Source organism: Notolepis coatsorum, assembly GCF_963971535.1.
Source record: "Notolepis coatsorum genome assembly, chromosome: 13".
Taxonomy (NCBI): Eukaryota; Metazoa; Chordata; class Actinopteri; order Aulopiformes; family Paralepididae; genus Notolepis; species Notolepis coatsorum.
The window spans coordinates 103,854,232-103,866,973 of NC_140177.1; the positions used below are offsets into that span (position 1 = coordinate 103,854,232).

Here is a 12,742-nt window from a genome sequence, read left to right on the forward strand (position 1 = left end):
GTGCGCTGGTGCCGTGACGTGAGTGAGTGCTGTGATTGTTTTTTTTTTCTTCTTCTTCTGCCTCGACCGACCACATAGCTCAAATGTCTTTTTGTTGGGAGGAGGGCGCATGCGACTGTCATACAGGAAAGTCTGTGTGTGCGTGCGTGTGCGTGCGTGTGCGTGCGTGCGTGCATGCGTGCGAGTGAGTGAGCGAGAAAGCATCAATGTGTGTGTGTGTGTGTGAGAGAGAGAGAGAGAGAGAGAGAGAGAGAGAGAGAGAGAGAGAGAGACACAGACAAAGTGTGTTTTCAAGTGTGTGTGCATGTGAAAGAGCATGTTCTGAAGTGTGTGTGTGTGTGTGTGTGTGTGTGTGTGTGTGTGTGTGTGTGTGTGTGTGTGTGTGTGTGTGTGTGTGTGTGTGTGTGTGTGTGTGTTGAGGGTCCTGGTGTTTTAGAACGGGGAACATCTCTCACTGTTTACATATCCAGTCTCATAAATCTCAAGTTTTTTTTTACTACATTCCTTATGGTGGCACACAGGCACACGGTCATGCACACACACACACACACACACACACACCTACATGCAAGGACACACACGTGCACACATGCACGCACACACACACACGCATATGGACATAAATAGGCTACATGCGCACACAGACATGCTTGGATGTATGCCTACATTAATACACATATACATACACATTGCACGCTTGGGCACACACACACACACACACACACACACACACACACACACACACACACAAGGACACACAAACAAGGACACACACACACACACAAGGACACGCACACACACAAACACAGACAAGATACACAAACAGACATACACGTTAACTCACACATACACATATGACTGCATGTACACTCTCTCTCTCTCTCCCTCTCTCTCTCCCTCTCTCTCACACACACACACACACACACACACACACACACACACACACCACACACACACACACACACACACACACACACACACACACACACACACACACACACACACACCCACACACACACACACGCTCAGTCCCTCAAACTCCCATGTAAGTGACACATACTGTGTGTTCACCCCCTCAGTGTTTGTTTGCCCTGGACTCTCCAACACACTGTGTCACCAAGTCTACTGTTGAGAACTAGTGAAGGAGAGATGGATAGAGAAACACAGGGAGGGGGGAGAGAGAGCACGGGAGAGAAGGAAGGAGAGAGGGAGGGGGAGAGAGAGCACAGGAGAGAAGGAAGGAGAGAGGGAGAGAGAGAGAGCACGGAGAGAAGGAAGGAGAGAGGGAGGGGGAGAGAGAGCACAGGAGAGAAGGAAGGAGAGAGGGAGAGAGAGAGAGCACGGGAGAGAAGGAGGGAGAGAGAGCACAGGAGAGAAGGAAGGAGAGAGGGAGAGAGAGAGCACGGGAGAGAAGGAGGGAGAGAGAGCACAGGAGAGAAGGAAGGAGAGAGGGAGAGAGCACAGGAGAGAAGGGAGGAGAGAGGGAGGGAGAGAGAGCATGGGAGAGAAGGAAGGAGAAAGGGAGGGGGAGAAGGACATAAGGAATGAGAGAGGGAGGGAAGGAAGGAGATATAGGGGGAAGGGAGAGAAGTAAGAAGAGAGAGAAGGAAGGAGGGAGGGAGGTTGCAAGGTAGTGGGGGAGGACATTAGGTGAGAAATGGAGGGATGGAGAATGGAGGGGAGAAATCAAGGGAGGATGAGAAAAGGTGAGGGAGGCAAGGGGGTGAAAAAAGGGTGTGGGAGGGATGGAAAGAGAGAGAGAGGATGGCTTGATTTAGAGTTGAAAAAAAGATAATATGCCGGCTAAGCTTGTCATTTGTTGCGGTGGGGAGAGAGAGAGAGAGAGAGAGAGAGAGAGAGAGAGAGAGAGAGAGAGAGAGAGAGAGATAGAGAGAGAGATGGGGGAAGATAGTGGGATGTGTGGGAGAGAGGAAAAGGAAGGGAAAAGAGGAAAATAAGTGAGGGAAGGGTAGCAGGGAAGAGATAGGGTGAGGATCAAGAAATAATGAGGAAGAGTGTGCCTGCGTGCGTGTGTGTGTGTGTGTGTGTTAGTGTGTGTGTGTGTGTGTGGCAATTGGAGGCAGAATGTCCTTAACTCCTGGAGGGAGTTCATGTGTATGAAGTCTGAAACACTTCATACACATGGCTACTCATGTGCCCCTCTGGTCCGTCGTCCACAGACCCTACTGATTACTGATATAGGACACCTAGCCCCTAGCTTCAACCACTACACCCTACTGATATAGCAACAACCAGCTCCTAGCTTCAACCACTACTTATAGGAACGCTATCTCCTAGATCCAACCACTACACCCTACTGTTATAGGACACCTAGCCTCTAGCTCCAACCACTACACGCTATTGATAGGAACCCTATCTCCTAGCTTCAACCACTACACCCTACTAATATAGGAACAACCAGCTCCTAGCTCCAACCACTACTGATAGGAACCCTAGCTCCTAGCTCCAACCACTACACGCTATTGATAGTGGACTCCTAGTCCTTAGCTCCAATCACTATACTTGTATATAGGGACCCTAGCTCTTAACTACAACCACCACACCCTACTGATGATAGGAACCCTAGCTCCAAGCTACAACCACTGCACATACCTAATCTGGCTAAACTGTAAAAATGACAAGTTTTTAACTTAACCGGCACCGACCCGCCGGCGGCTCGGGTGTGCCGTGTGCATATAGAGCAGGGGTCTCAAACTCAATTTACCTGGGGGCCGCTGGAGGTAGAGTCTGGGTGAGGCTGGGCCGCATCAAATATTCCACAAAAAAAGGGTTTCAAGTATTCAAAAAAAAAGTACAACTGATCCAATCTTCTCAATCTTTAGCAATAACATTTCAGAACATGAACAGTTCTTCAGAACATGAACGGTTCTTCAGAACATAGGCTTCTCAGTGGTGTCAGTGGACTAATCCACATGCAGCTATGGAAATGCACGGTGCGTTTTTTTATTCTATCACAAAGCTGTTTAATCAAATTACCAGACAGTATTTCAGTTATTCTGGTTGCTGTGCGATCTGAGGGGGATTTGCTTTTGTTTGCCTTCAAACATGGTCTCCATCACTTCAGTCATACATTATTTTATTATGTATGCATCAGAGAGAGAGAATGGCTTCTTGTGTTTAGCCAACACCCATGAAACTGAGTGAGGACTTGGTTGCTTTTTCTCATTGTGACATAGATTTAACAATAATTCTGCTTGCAGCTTGATATGATGATTTCATTCCATTTATTTTTGTGGTTCTTAGCATTGAATCTTGAGGAAAGGTTGCATAAAAATAACTGTGTTTTGTTTCGTAGTGGCATTTCAAATTGCCACTCTTCACAAGAGCTACCGTTTCTTGGCATATTAGGCCCCGTTTAGACGGAAACGCTAGCAGGTGAATCCGCAAAAATATTTTTACGGATGTGCCTTTCGTTTATACGGGAACGGCGTTTTTACGGGGTGAAACCGCAAAAAAGTGAGACTACCTTCCAGGGTGGAATTCCTAGAAACGCAAAAGCTTTGCGCTTTCGTCTAAACTGTCAAACCGTATAAATCTGTTAAAACGATGACGAAAGGTTTGTCACGGCTCTGGACGCGCGTACTGCTTACGTCACAGGTAGCAGGTATGCGCCAGTAGCCGAGACGTAAACAAAGCAAGTATGTCTGACTTATATCAACGGAGATCACCTGAAGGCTACATTGGCAGTACTTTTAACCCTTTCACTGCCACACGACAGAAGGTTACCCCTTTACTATCACACAACCGGCTGTCGTGTGGCAGTGAAAGGGTTAAATACACAAGAATCTGTCCCGCCGCGGCGTGAGTGGACCCACTGTCTGTGAGTGACTCTGCTTTGGTGCAATCACATTCCCCATCCACAGTCTGCGAATCAGAGGCAGAGTAGGGCGGGTCTTCACAGCACGTCATGTGACATATGCGCCAATCGTGTGACAGCGGGTCTCCGTCGTTACAGCGTCGTCTGCACGGAGAATTCCACTCCAAAACGCTTGTCTAAACGTAAAATTAAAAGTGAAACCGCAAGATGACTTTTGCGGTTTCTGTTCACAAAACGCTTGTCTAAACGGGGCCTTAGTCACATTGGTTTGGTGCTGGGACTCAGGATGAATGCATATTTTTCAGTCCATTCACCTTTGAATTGCAGTCGACTTTTCTTTTACTGCCCATCTTTGAACATGCCATATTTTTCTGCTGGCTGCCTGCTGGCGAAACTAGGCTACTATAGCTACATTTATCTCACAGAGATAAAACTGGGAACGAGGTTACTGTAGATGCGCTGTCAACTCTCTGCTCTGACTTGGACTGAAAGAGAGAGACGACACGCATTCCGTGAAGACCCGCCCTACTCCCCTACTCTGCATCTGATTCGCAGACTGTGGGTGATGGGGAAAACGCTGACGGGATGCTGAATGTGATTGGACCAGAGCAGAGTACACAGACACAGAGTGGCAGTGCAGCCGGAATGATTGAATGAATGAATGATGAATGAATGAATGATGAATGAATGAATGAATGAATGAATGAATGAATGAATGAATGAATGAATGAATGAATGAATGAATGAATGAATGAATGAATGAATGAATGAATGAATGTATGAATGAATGAATGAAAATGTTATTTAACAGATTGCAGAATGGGTACAATACAGTACGGCTCAATACACAAAATTGTTAAGGGGATGCAGACCAGAGAAAGACGTTTGTCTTGTTTACATCAGGGTCCCCCATTTTCAATTCATAGTGAAGTGAACATGCAGAGCACTGCTTGCAGAGGAGATAGCGAGGATGCATTTGCCTTCCACTTTACTTGGTATCACTCCTTAATCACGTTTCAACCAAGTCACTAACGTAACGTTGCTGTCATGAGCCTGCGCTATGGTAGCCTACAAGTGATCAAATAAATAAAACTTTCAACTCACGCAACGACTCTGCAAAAAGTTGCATGCGGGCCGCACTAACACTAAACTTTGATGTCAAGTAGGGGGCCGCAAAATATCATCCGGCGGGCCGCGAGTTTGAGACCCCTGATATAGAGGTTAAGCTGTAGCCCTATTTCGCCTAAAGGTACATGCCTAAGTAAATGGAAGATTGCTCTACTTCTGCAAGGTCAATTAGCATGTTCTTGGTATCTAGGAACATCTAAGGACCTGGGGTATGTATTTCCAGTGTCAGAAATATTGTGTCTGTTACTAGTATAGGCTTGAGTAAATTGTAATGAAGAAAAGGAGAATATAAATTATGATTTATTTTTGCATCTGTGCCGGTGAATAACACCATGTTACAATTGTGCCGTAACCGAGGTCGCTCACTGAGCTCATTCACCACCTTATTGAGATCAAGTGTAAAGAAAATCTAAGCAAATGAATAAAGGGAAGATTATTAAACAGAAGGATTTGTAGATACAGTAATAAATGATAATCGATTTTATTTATGAATTCATATTTGACCTTGAACTTGACCTTGACCTTATTATGGCCAAATCATACACATCTATGGATAGGGAAAATGTTCCTCTTTCCAATGGCAGGGTTGAATCTGGATTTAGTCATTTCCTTGCGGCTTTACGATAATTCGCATTTTTTAGATACATTCGTATTTCCGATAAATCGTATAAAACATCGGTAAAAATGAAAATATACACTTTGACTACTGTTTTTGATAGGGTTATGGTCTTTACTCTTGGCTACAAAAAAATAAATAAAAAAAACATTAACCTCTTAACATCCAAGGGCCCACATGTGGACGATTCGCGATGCCACTTTGCCGACCTCTAGTGGCTCGGGTGTGCATTTCCTTTAATACAATATATAGATAGAATTAAAGCGCTATTTGTTGCCTGTCGATTGCCCTTTCAGGTGACAAAATCCGTTCAGCGGTTCTCGAGTTACATGCCGATATGTGAGGCGTGCCCCAAAGTATGCAAAAGTACACATTACCACCCCGACTCCCGGGGCTCTAGCTCCGTCAATCATTTGGCGATCCCGAAAACCTTTGCACAGGGTTGTAGCCAATGAGTGTGGCTTTCCAATGATACCCCATGATATGATAATTGGGGATCTAATACGGTCTCCATTGATCGATTTATGATAAAGAAAAGCTTAAGTCGTTTTAAGAAACAAACAAAAATATGCCTTTACAATAAGACAGTGCAACTTAAAAAAAAACTCGTAATTAGCTTGATAACACCAAAAATAAATTGAAATGCTTGCTAAGCCCCCCCCCCCCACCACCACCACCAACACACAGAAGGGCCCTCCAACTGAGGCACTCCCAGTAGGGCAACACTGGGGCCTGGTACAGCACAAAGCCTGGGCAAACAGGGCCTTGCTCCCCTCCTGAGCTGGCTCTCCACACCACAGCAGAGACAAATGTAGGGAGGATCCCTGCATGCCGTGGCTGTGCTGCTATTAATAAAACAAGGCTACAATACATACAGCTGAGCCACTTGACATGGTGGAATGTAAGCCAAACAATTAGCATGACATCAGCAAAGACAGAGATGGAGAGAGAGAGAGAGAGAGAGAGAGAGAGAGAGAGAGAGAGAGAGAGAGAGAGAGAGAGAGAGAGAGAGAGAGAGAGAGAGAGAGAGAGAGAGAGATAGGGGGGAGAGAGAGAGAGATTTGTATCAATGGCATTGCTTTGACAACATGAGTCTTGTTTTTCATGTAAAGCACATTCTAATTAAATTCAATTGAAATAAATTGAAAGAGAGAGAGAGAGAGAGAGAGAGAGAGAGAGAGAGAGAGAGAGAGAGAGAGAGAGAGAGAGAGGGGAGAGAGAGAGAGAGAGAGAGAGAGAGACACACACACACAAACACACACACCCATAAAAAATATAATAAAAACATTAAAAAAAAATATTCATTATCATCTTCCAAGATTGTTACAGCATACTTGCTATGCGGATGCAACTTCAGAGGCCCATGCTGAGGAATGAATTACAATATTAAGAACAAGGAAATCCACTGGTGATGACAAAGAAACAAACACAGAACATCAAAATGCATTTGCTCTGGTTGCACAACAGACAGCTTCAGGTCGTTGCCTATGACTAGACTGAGGTCAAATTGTAGTTGTGATAAAAACAAATTAATAAATAAATAACCTTCTTTACCCAGGAATGATACCCTGCATGTACACCTTGGAGCTGTCCAGCACAACCCCATTGTTCTATCCCCAATGGAGCAGCTTCACTGAAGAAGCTGAGGGTTACATGCCTTGCTCAAGGGTAACGTTAACAGTAATTCTGGAGGAAAGGGAGAGCATTTCTCAACAAGATCCCCCTGCTGGTCAGGGGGTTTCGAACCAGCGTCCCGGAGAGGGTGGGTTTACGGCATCAGGACATTTCATATGGCAGGTCAGTTGTCAAAATTGCACACTGAATTGATTATTGAACGGTCTAAACGTTCTGGCAAACGTTGCATCGTCCTATTAGACGGTGGGCCGAAGGTTGCTAGAGGCTTCCGTTAATGAAATTATTGATCTGGTTTTAGAGAGTATATGTTATTGTAATATGAACTACATAATATACTATAATAACACATTTCCGTTTGTTGGCAACGGTTTTTGGGTCATATCTTTATGAAAATGAATGTGTTGATAAGATAAAAACTACCTACGTTTGTGAAAAGGGGCGTTGCTGCGGAACCAATCAAAACGTGTTACAACGTCAGGTGACTTGATTTCTCCCAATGACATTCCTCAAGCTCCGGAAACTAGGAGGTAAAATTGCGACTCGTCTGTTGACAACACTGGATTTAGCTCTGCATCGGTAAGCTCTCAATTCATATACATTACTATTGAAATGCATTTTTACTTAACTTTACAGCATTATTCAAACGTGATAGGAAGTTATGAGTCATCAGCAGTTTATATGCAGTCCGTTTTGACTTCCGATTACACATTGGAAAATGTTGTAGCCAGCTCACATAGACTATAACGTTACGTTAGCATTTTAACTTTCTCAGATAGCAATCTAACATTACGTTAGTGTAAATCAAACAACTCTAACCCAATACTAATAATAGTAACTTGTTTCACATTCTTGCTGTGTGTTACACTATGGTATAGCGGTCTGTGTTGTTGCCTGTGACGTTGTCACAACCGTTACATATGTACAAAATATACTGTCTCATAAATATACTCTTCCAATATATAAATATACATATAAATATATTGTTTTAGATGCTGTTGTCACTATGAATTACAAATGGGGGGCCCTGATGTAAACAAGACAAACGTCTTTCTCTGGTCTGCATCCCCTTAACAATAGTTTGATATTGGATGGTCCCTGTGCTGTTGTTTACTGTCTATCTGTATGTCATGTATGTAATATTTTATGATGAATTGAAAATGGGGGACCCTGATGTAAACAAGATGAAAGTCTTTCTCTGGTCTGCATCCCATTAACAATTGTGTGTATTGAGCTGTACTGTACTGTACCCATTCTACAATCTGTTAATAACGTTTTCAATCAATCAATCAATCAACATTTATAACACAATAACAAGTGTGAAAATAACATGTTATTTATTTGAACAGTCAGAAAAAATAAATAACGCACATCCTGTGAGGATTCGCCTGTTCCCTGGACCTTTATTCCCTGTCTCCTCACCTCACCAGCCCCCACCCTTGCGAGAATTTTCCCTGCCTCCTACTCTTCACCAGCCCCCACCCTTGTGAGAACTTTTGCCTGCCTCCTACTCTTCACCAGCCCCCACCCTTGGACATTCTGTTCCTCTACCTTCACGCACCTGTTGGGAGTTTGCAATCACCTCGGGAGAGTACATAGGTTGCAGACTCCCCTCCAATCCTTGTCGGGTCGTATCTGTATCTGTGTTCTGGACTCTGTATCTGTGTCTGTGTTCATGGAGTTCTGTACGTTACCATTCTGTACGTCACCATCACCTGCCGCGTCTCCGGCGTGAGACGACGGCCCAGCCATCACCACCTGTCGCCGTTTGCCTGGAGTGGGACACCGTCTTCGCTCTCTAATGCTCTACGGGAGGTTTTCCAGTGTTCCCACTCCAGACGTCAAGCCGGCTCGTCATCGCTCCCGATTCCACGGGAGGAAGGCGTCTCTTCGTGATCCTCGTTCCTGGGGTGAGGCTCGTCGTCGCTCCCTAGTATTCCACGGGAGGACGGCGTGTTCCCATCCCGGTCCCCTGGGACCCCCTTTGTTCTGCGCTGCCCGTCTGCAGCATCCGAGTAGGGACGAAGAGGATCTCCGTGCCAGGCCTCCGCCGTCGGGCCCCTGTCCCCGTGCCAGGCCTCCGCCGTCAGAACCTTGTCCTCATCCCTGTAAGCAGCTCTGGCCCTCGCCCTGTCCAAGGCCTTAACCCTGTTCTCTGTCCCTGTCTCCAGCCCGCCTCTCCGGGCCTCTGTCCCTGTCCCCCTCTCCAGTGCCCCTGGTCCTGGTCCTTGACATTTAGCCCTGGCCCTGTCCCTTAGCCTTAGTCCCTTAGCCTGTTCGCCTCTTAAAGGCACAGTGCCGCATTTTCCATATTCCTTGACTCTAGTGTTTTTGTGTTCTCCCTTAAAGGGACTGTGCCGCTTTTTGTTCTGTAATAAATAATTGCCCTGTTTTGGCTTACTCTCATACCTGTCTTGTGTTGTGCGATTGGGGTCGGTTTCAAACCATAACAGTACGACCCGACAAGTCAACGACCCCAGCCAGCACAGACAGTGTATGTGAGTTAGCCCCTGTTAGTTCCCTCTAGTTCCCTCTAACCCACTCTAGCTCCCTTTTGTTCCCCTGTTAGTTCCCCTGTTAGTTCCCCTGTTGACTCCCCTGTTAGCCTCGTTAGCTCCCCTGTTAGTTGCCCTGTTCCCCACAGCTAGGACTGTCCTTCCAGCTAGCTTGTTTCTCCTTTGCTAGTCCAGCCCTGTCTGCTAGCCTAGCTCCGGCAGCTAGCGCAGCCTCTATGCTAATGTAGCAGTACAGCTAGCATAGACCCTGTAGCTAGCAATGCTCTGGCAGCTACCCAGTCCCTCTGCTAGCCCCACTTTAGGTGTAGCTTCCCCTGCTAGCATGGCCCAGTTTTTTTTTGTTTGTTGCTTTGTCTTGTCCCCTGCCCCGCTGTCTGGTTTTTTGGTCGCCCGGTGGCTCCCGTGGAGGGGGAGGTACTGTGAGGATTCGCCTGTTCCCTGGACCTTTATTCCCTGTCTCCTCACCTCACCAGCCCCCACCCTTGCGAGAATTTTGCCTGCCTCCTACGCTTCACCAGCCCCCACCCTTGTGAGAACTTTTGCCTGCCTCCTACTCTTCACCAGCCCCCACCCTTGGACATTCTGTTCCTCTACCTTCACGCACCTGTTGGGAGTTTGCAATCACCTCGGGAGAGTACATAGGTTGCAGACTCCCCTCCAATCCTTGTCGGGTCGTATCTGTATCTGTGTTCTGGACTCTGTATCTGTGTCTGTGTTCATGGAGTTCTGTACGTTACCATTCTGTACGTCACCATCACCTGCCGCGTCTCCGGCGTGAGACGACGGTCCAGCCATCACCACCTGTCGCCGTTTGCCTGGAGTGGGACACCGTCTTCGCTCTCTAATGCTCTACGGGAGGTTTTCCAGTGTTCCCACTCCAGACGTCAAGCCGGCTCGTCATCGCTCCCGATTCCACGGGAGGAAGGCGTCTCTTCGTGATCCTCGTTCCTGGGGTGAGGCTCGTCGTCGCTCCCTAGTATTCCACGGGAGGACGGCGTGTTCCCATCCCGGTCCCCTGGGACCCCCTTTGTTCTGCGCTGCCCGTCTGCAGCATCCGAGTAGGGACGAAGAGGATCTCCGTGCCAGGCCTCCGCCGTCGGGCCCCTGTCGCCGTGCCAGGCCTCCGCCGTCGGAACCCTGTCCTCATCCCTGTAAGCAGCTCTGGCCCTCGCCCTGTCCAAGGCCTTAACCCAGTTCTCTGTCCCTGTCTCCAGCCCGCCTCTCCGGGCCTCTGTCCCTGTCCCCCTCTCCAGTGCCCCTGGTCCTGGTCCTTGACATTTAGCCCTGGCCCTGTCCCTTAGCCTTAGTCCCTTAGCCTGTTCGCCTCTTAAAGGCACAGTGCCGCATTTTCCATATTCCTTGACTCTAGTGTTTTTGTGTTCTCCCTTAAAGGGACTGTGCCGCTTTTTGTTCTGTAATAAATAATTGCCCTGTTTTGGCTTACTCTCATACCTGTCTTGTGTTGTGCGATTGGGGTCGGTTTCGAACCATAACACATCCTCCGTTTGTTGGTGCTGAGCCAAACTGTAAAAACAGTAATACATAAGAACAAAGCGGGGCTCGCAACTCACTTGTAGTTCCAAGGTGATTTTAATAAACAAAAAAGGCAGTAGATGCAACGTTTCGACCTTACCGGTCTTCCTCAAGCATGCCATTGACTGTCCCTTTGAACCTAAACATCTTCTCTTCTGCACTTCTTCACTCAGCTCCAGTGGGCAGGATGGGAAGGCAGAGGAAGAGGGTGGTGACCGGTGAAGCTGCTCCCCTCCAGAGGAAAGAGGAGAATCCTGCTGCCTTGCACCGCAAGGAGAAGAAGAAGGTTGACATGGGCAAAGTGTTCATCAACATCTCCATCGGCCTGTGCATCTTCAGCCTTGTCTGGTTCTTCTATGCCCTCTACATGCGCTCTGCCCTAGCTAAACAGGTGGTGACAATCCACCCCTCACCTCCTGTGCTTGACGCCAACAGCACCATGTCTGGGAAAATGTATGCCGCAATTCATATCTTACAAGAGATGCATTGATGTATGTGCAGGCTATTCTGCCTCCGTCTGATCAGTATGTAAAAATAACAAAGTTGGGGATATGGATGGGAATATATTTCACTGATTAAAAGAAAAACCAAAAAAAGAAGCAAAACTCATTCTGTCTCTAGTATTATTTGTTCACGCCAACTGTGGAAGAAAGTTGGAGCAGCGTGAGGCTGAAGTTGTATTTTCTTTTTCTCAATTCCTGACTTGTGGTGGTACAGTGTCTTCAACACCCATGGGGGTAATTTGGCAGTATGTTTTTATGGGGGGGGGGGGGGCATTCATTCTGTGTTTATTGTGTCATACTGGGGAATAATATTAATATTATTATGTCCTATTGGGGACATAATTTAAAATTCTGAGCAATTCAATCGTTTTTTTTATGGAGAGGACGTCTGACATTAATTGAAAACTGTATTAACAGATTGCAGAATGGGTACAATACAGTACAGCTCAATACACACAATTGTTAAGGGGATGCAGACCAAAGAAAGACTTTCATCTTGTTTACATCAGGGTCCCCCATTTTCAATTCATCATAACATATATGACATACAGATAGACAGTAGGCCTACTGCTACATCTATACATTTAATTATGACATACCAGATTTGCAAATACAGTACTGTTTATGATACAAAGAGTCCAGAAAAGTATCAAACAATTGTTAAGGGGATGCCGACCAGAGAAAGACGTTTGATTTGTTTACATCAGGGTCCCCCATTTGTAATTCATAGTGACAACAGCATCTAAAACAATATATTTATATGTATATTTATATATTGGAAGAGTATATTTATGAGACAGTATATTTGCAGTCCAGAGAAAGACTTTCGTGAGAGACCAACAAAGTGAGGTATGTAAAAACTTGGAATCAAATTGTGGTCATAGATCTAACGTTAATATCACGTTAACAATCGAATGGCTAGCAAGCTCATCTGTGACGTCGGTATGGTTTAATACAGTGCGAAATACAATCTTAT

General features: G+C 46.2%; 1 protein-coding gene across 1 annotated transcript in view; it reads right to left on the bottom strand.

Moving 5' to 3' along the window:
- Positions 1-11,410, bottom strand: part of LOC311239450 (uncharacterized protein) — a gene marked incomplete at both ends in the record, with an annotated part of 63,807 nt that extends 52,397 nt beyond the window's left edge. The window contains one exon of the mRNA XM_084327758.1: positions 11,364-11,410. Coding sequence (XP_084183884.1) covers positions 11,364-11,410 — 47 coding nt within the window. The remainder of the gene's footprint in view (positions 1-11,363) is intronic.
- Positions 11,411-12,742: the final 1,332 nt, after the last annotated feature.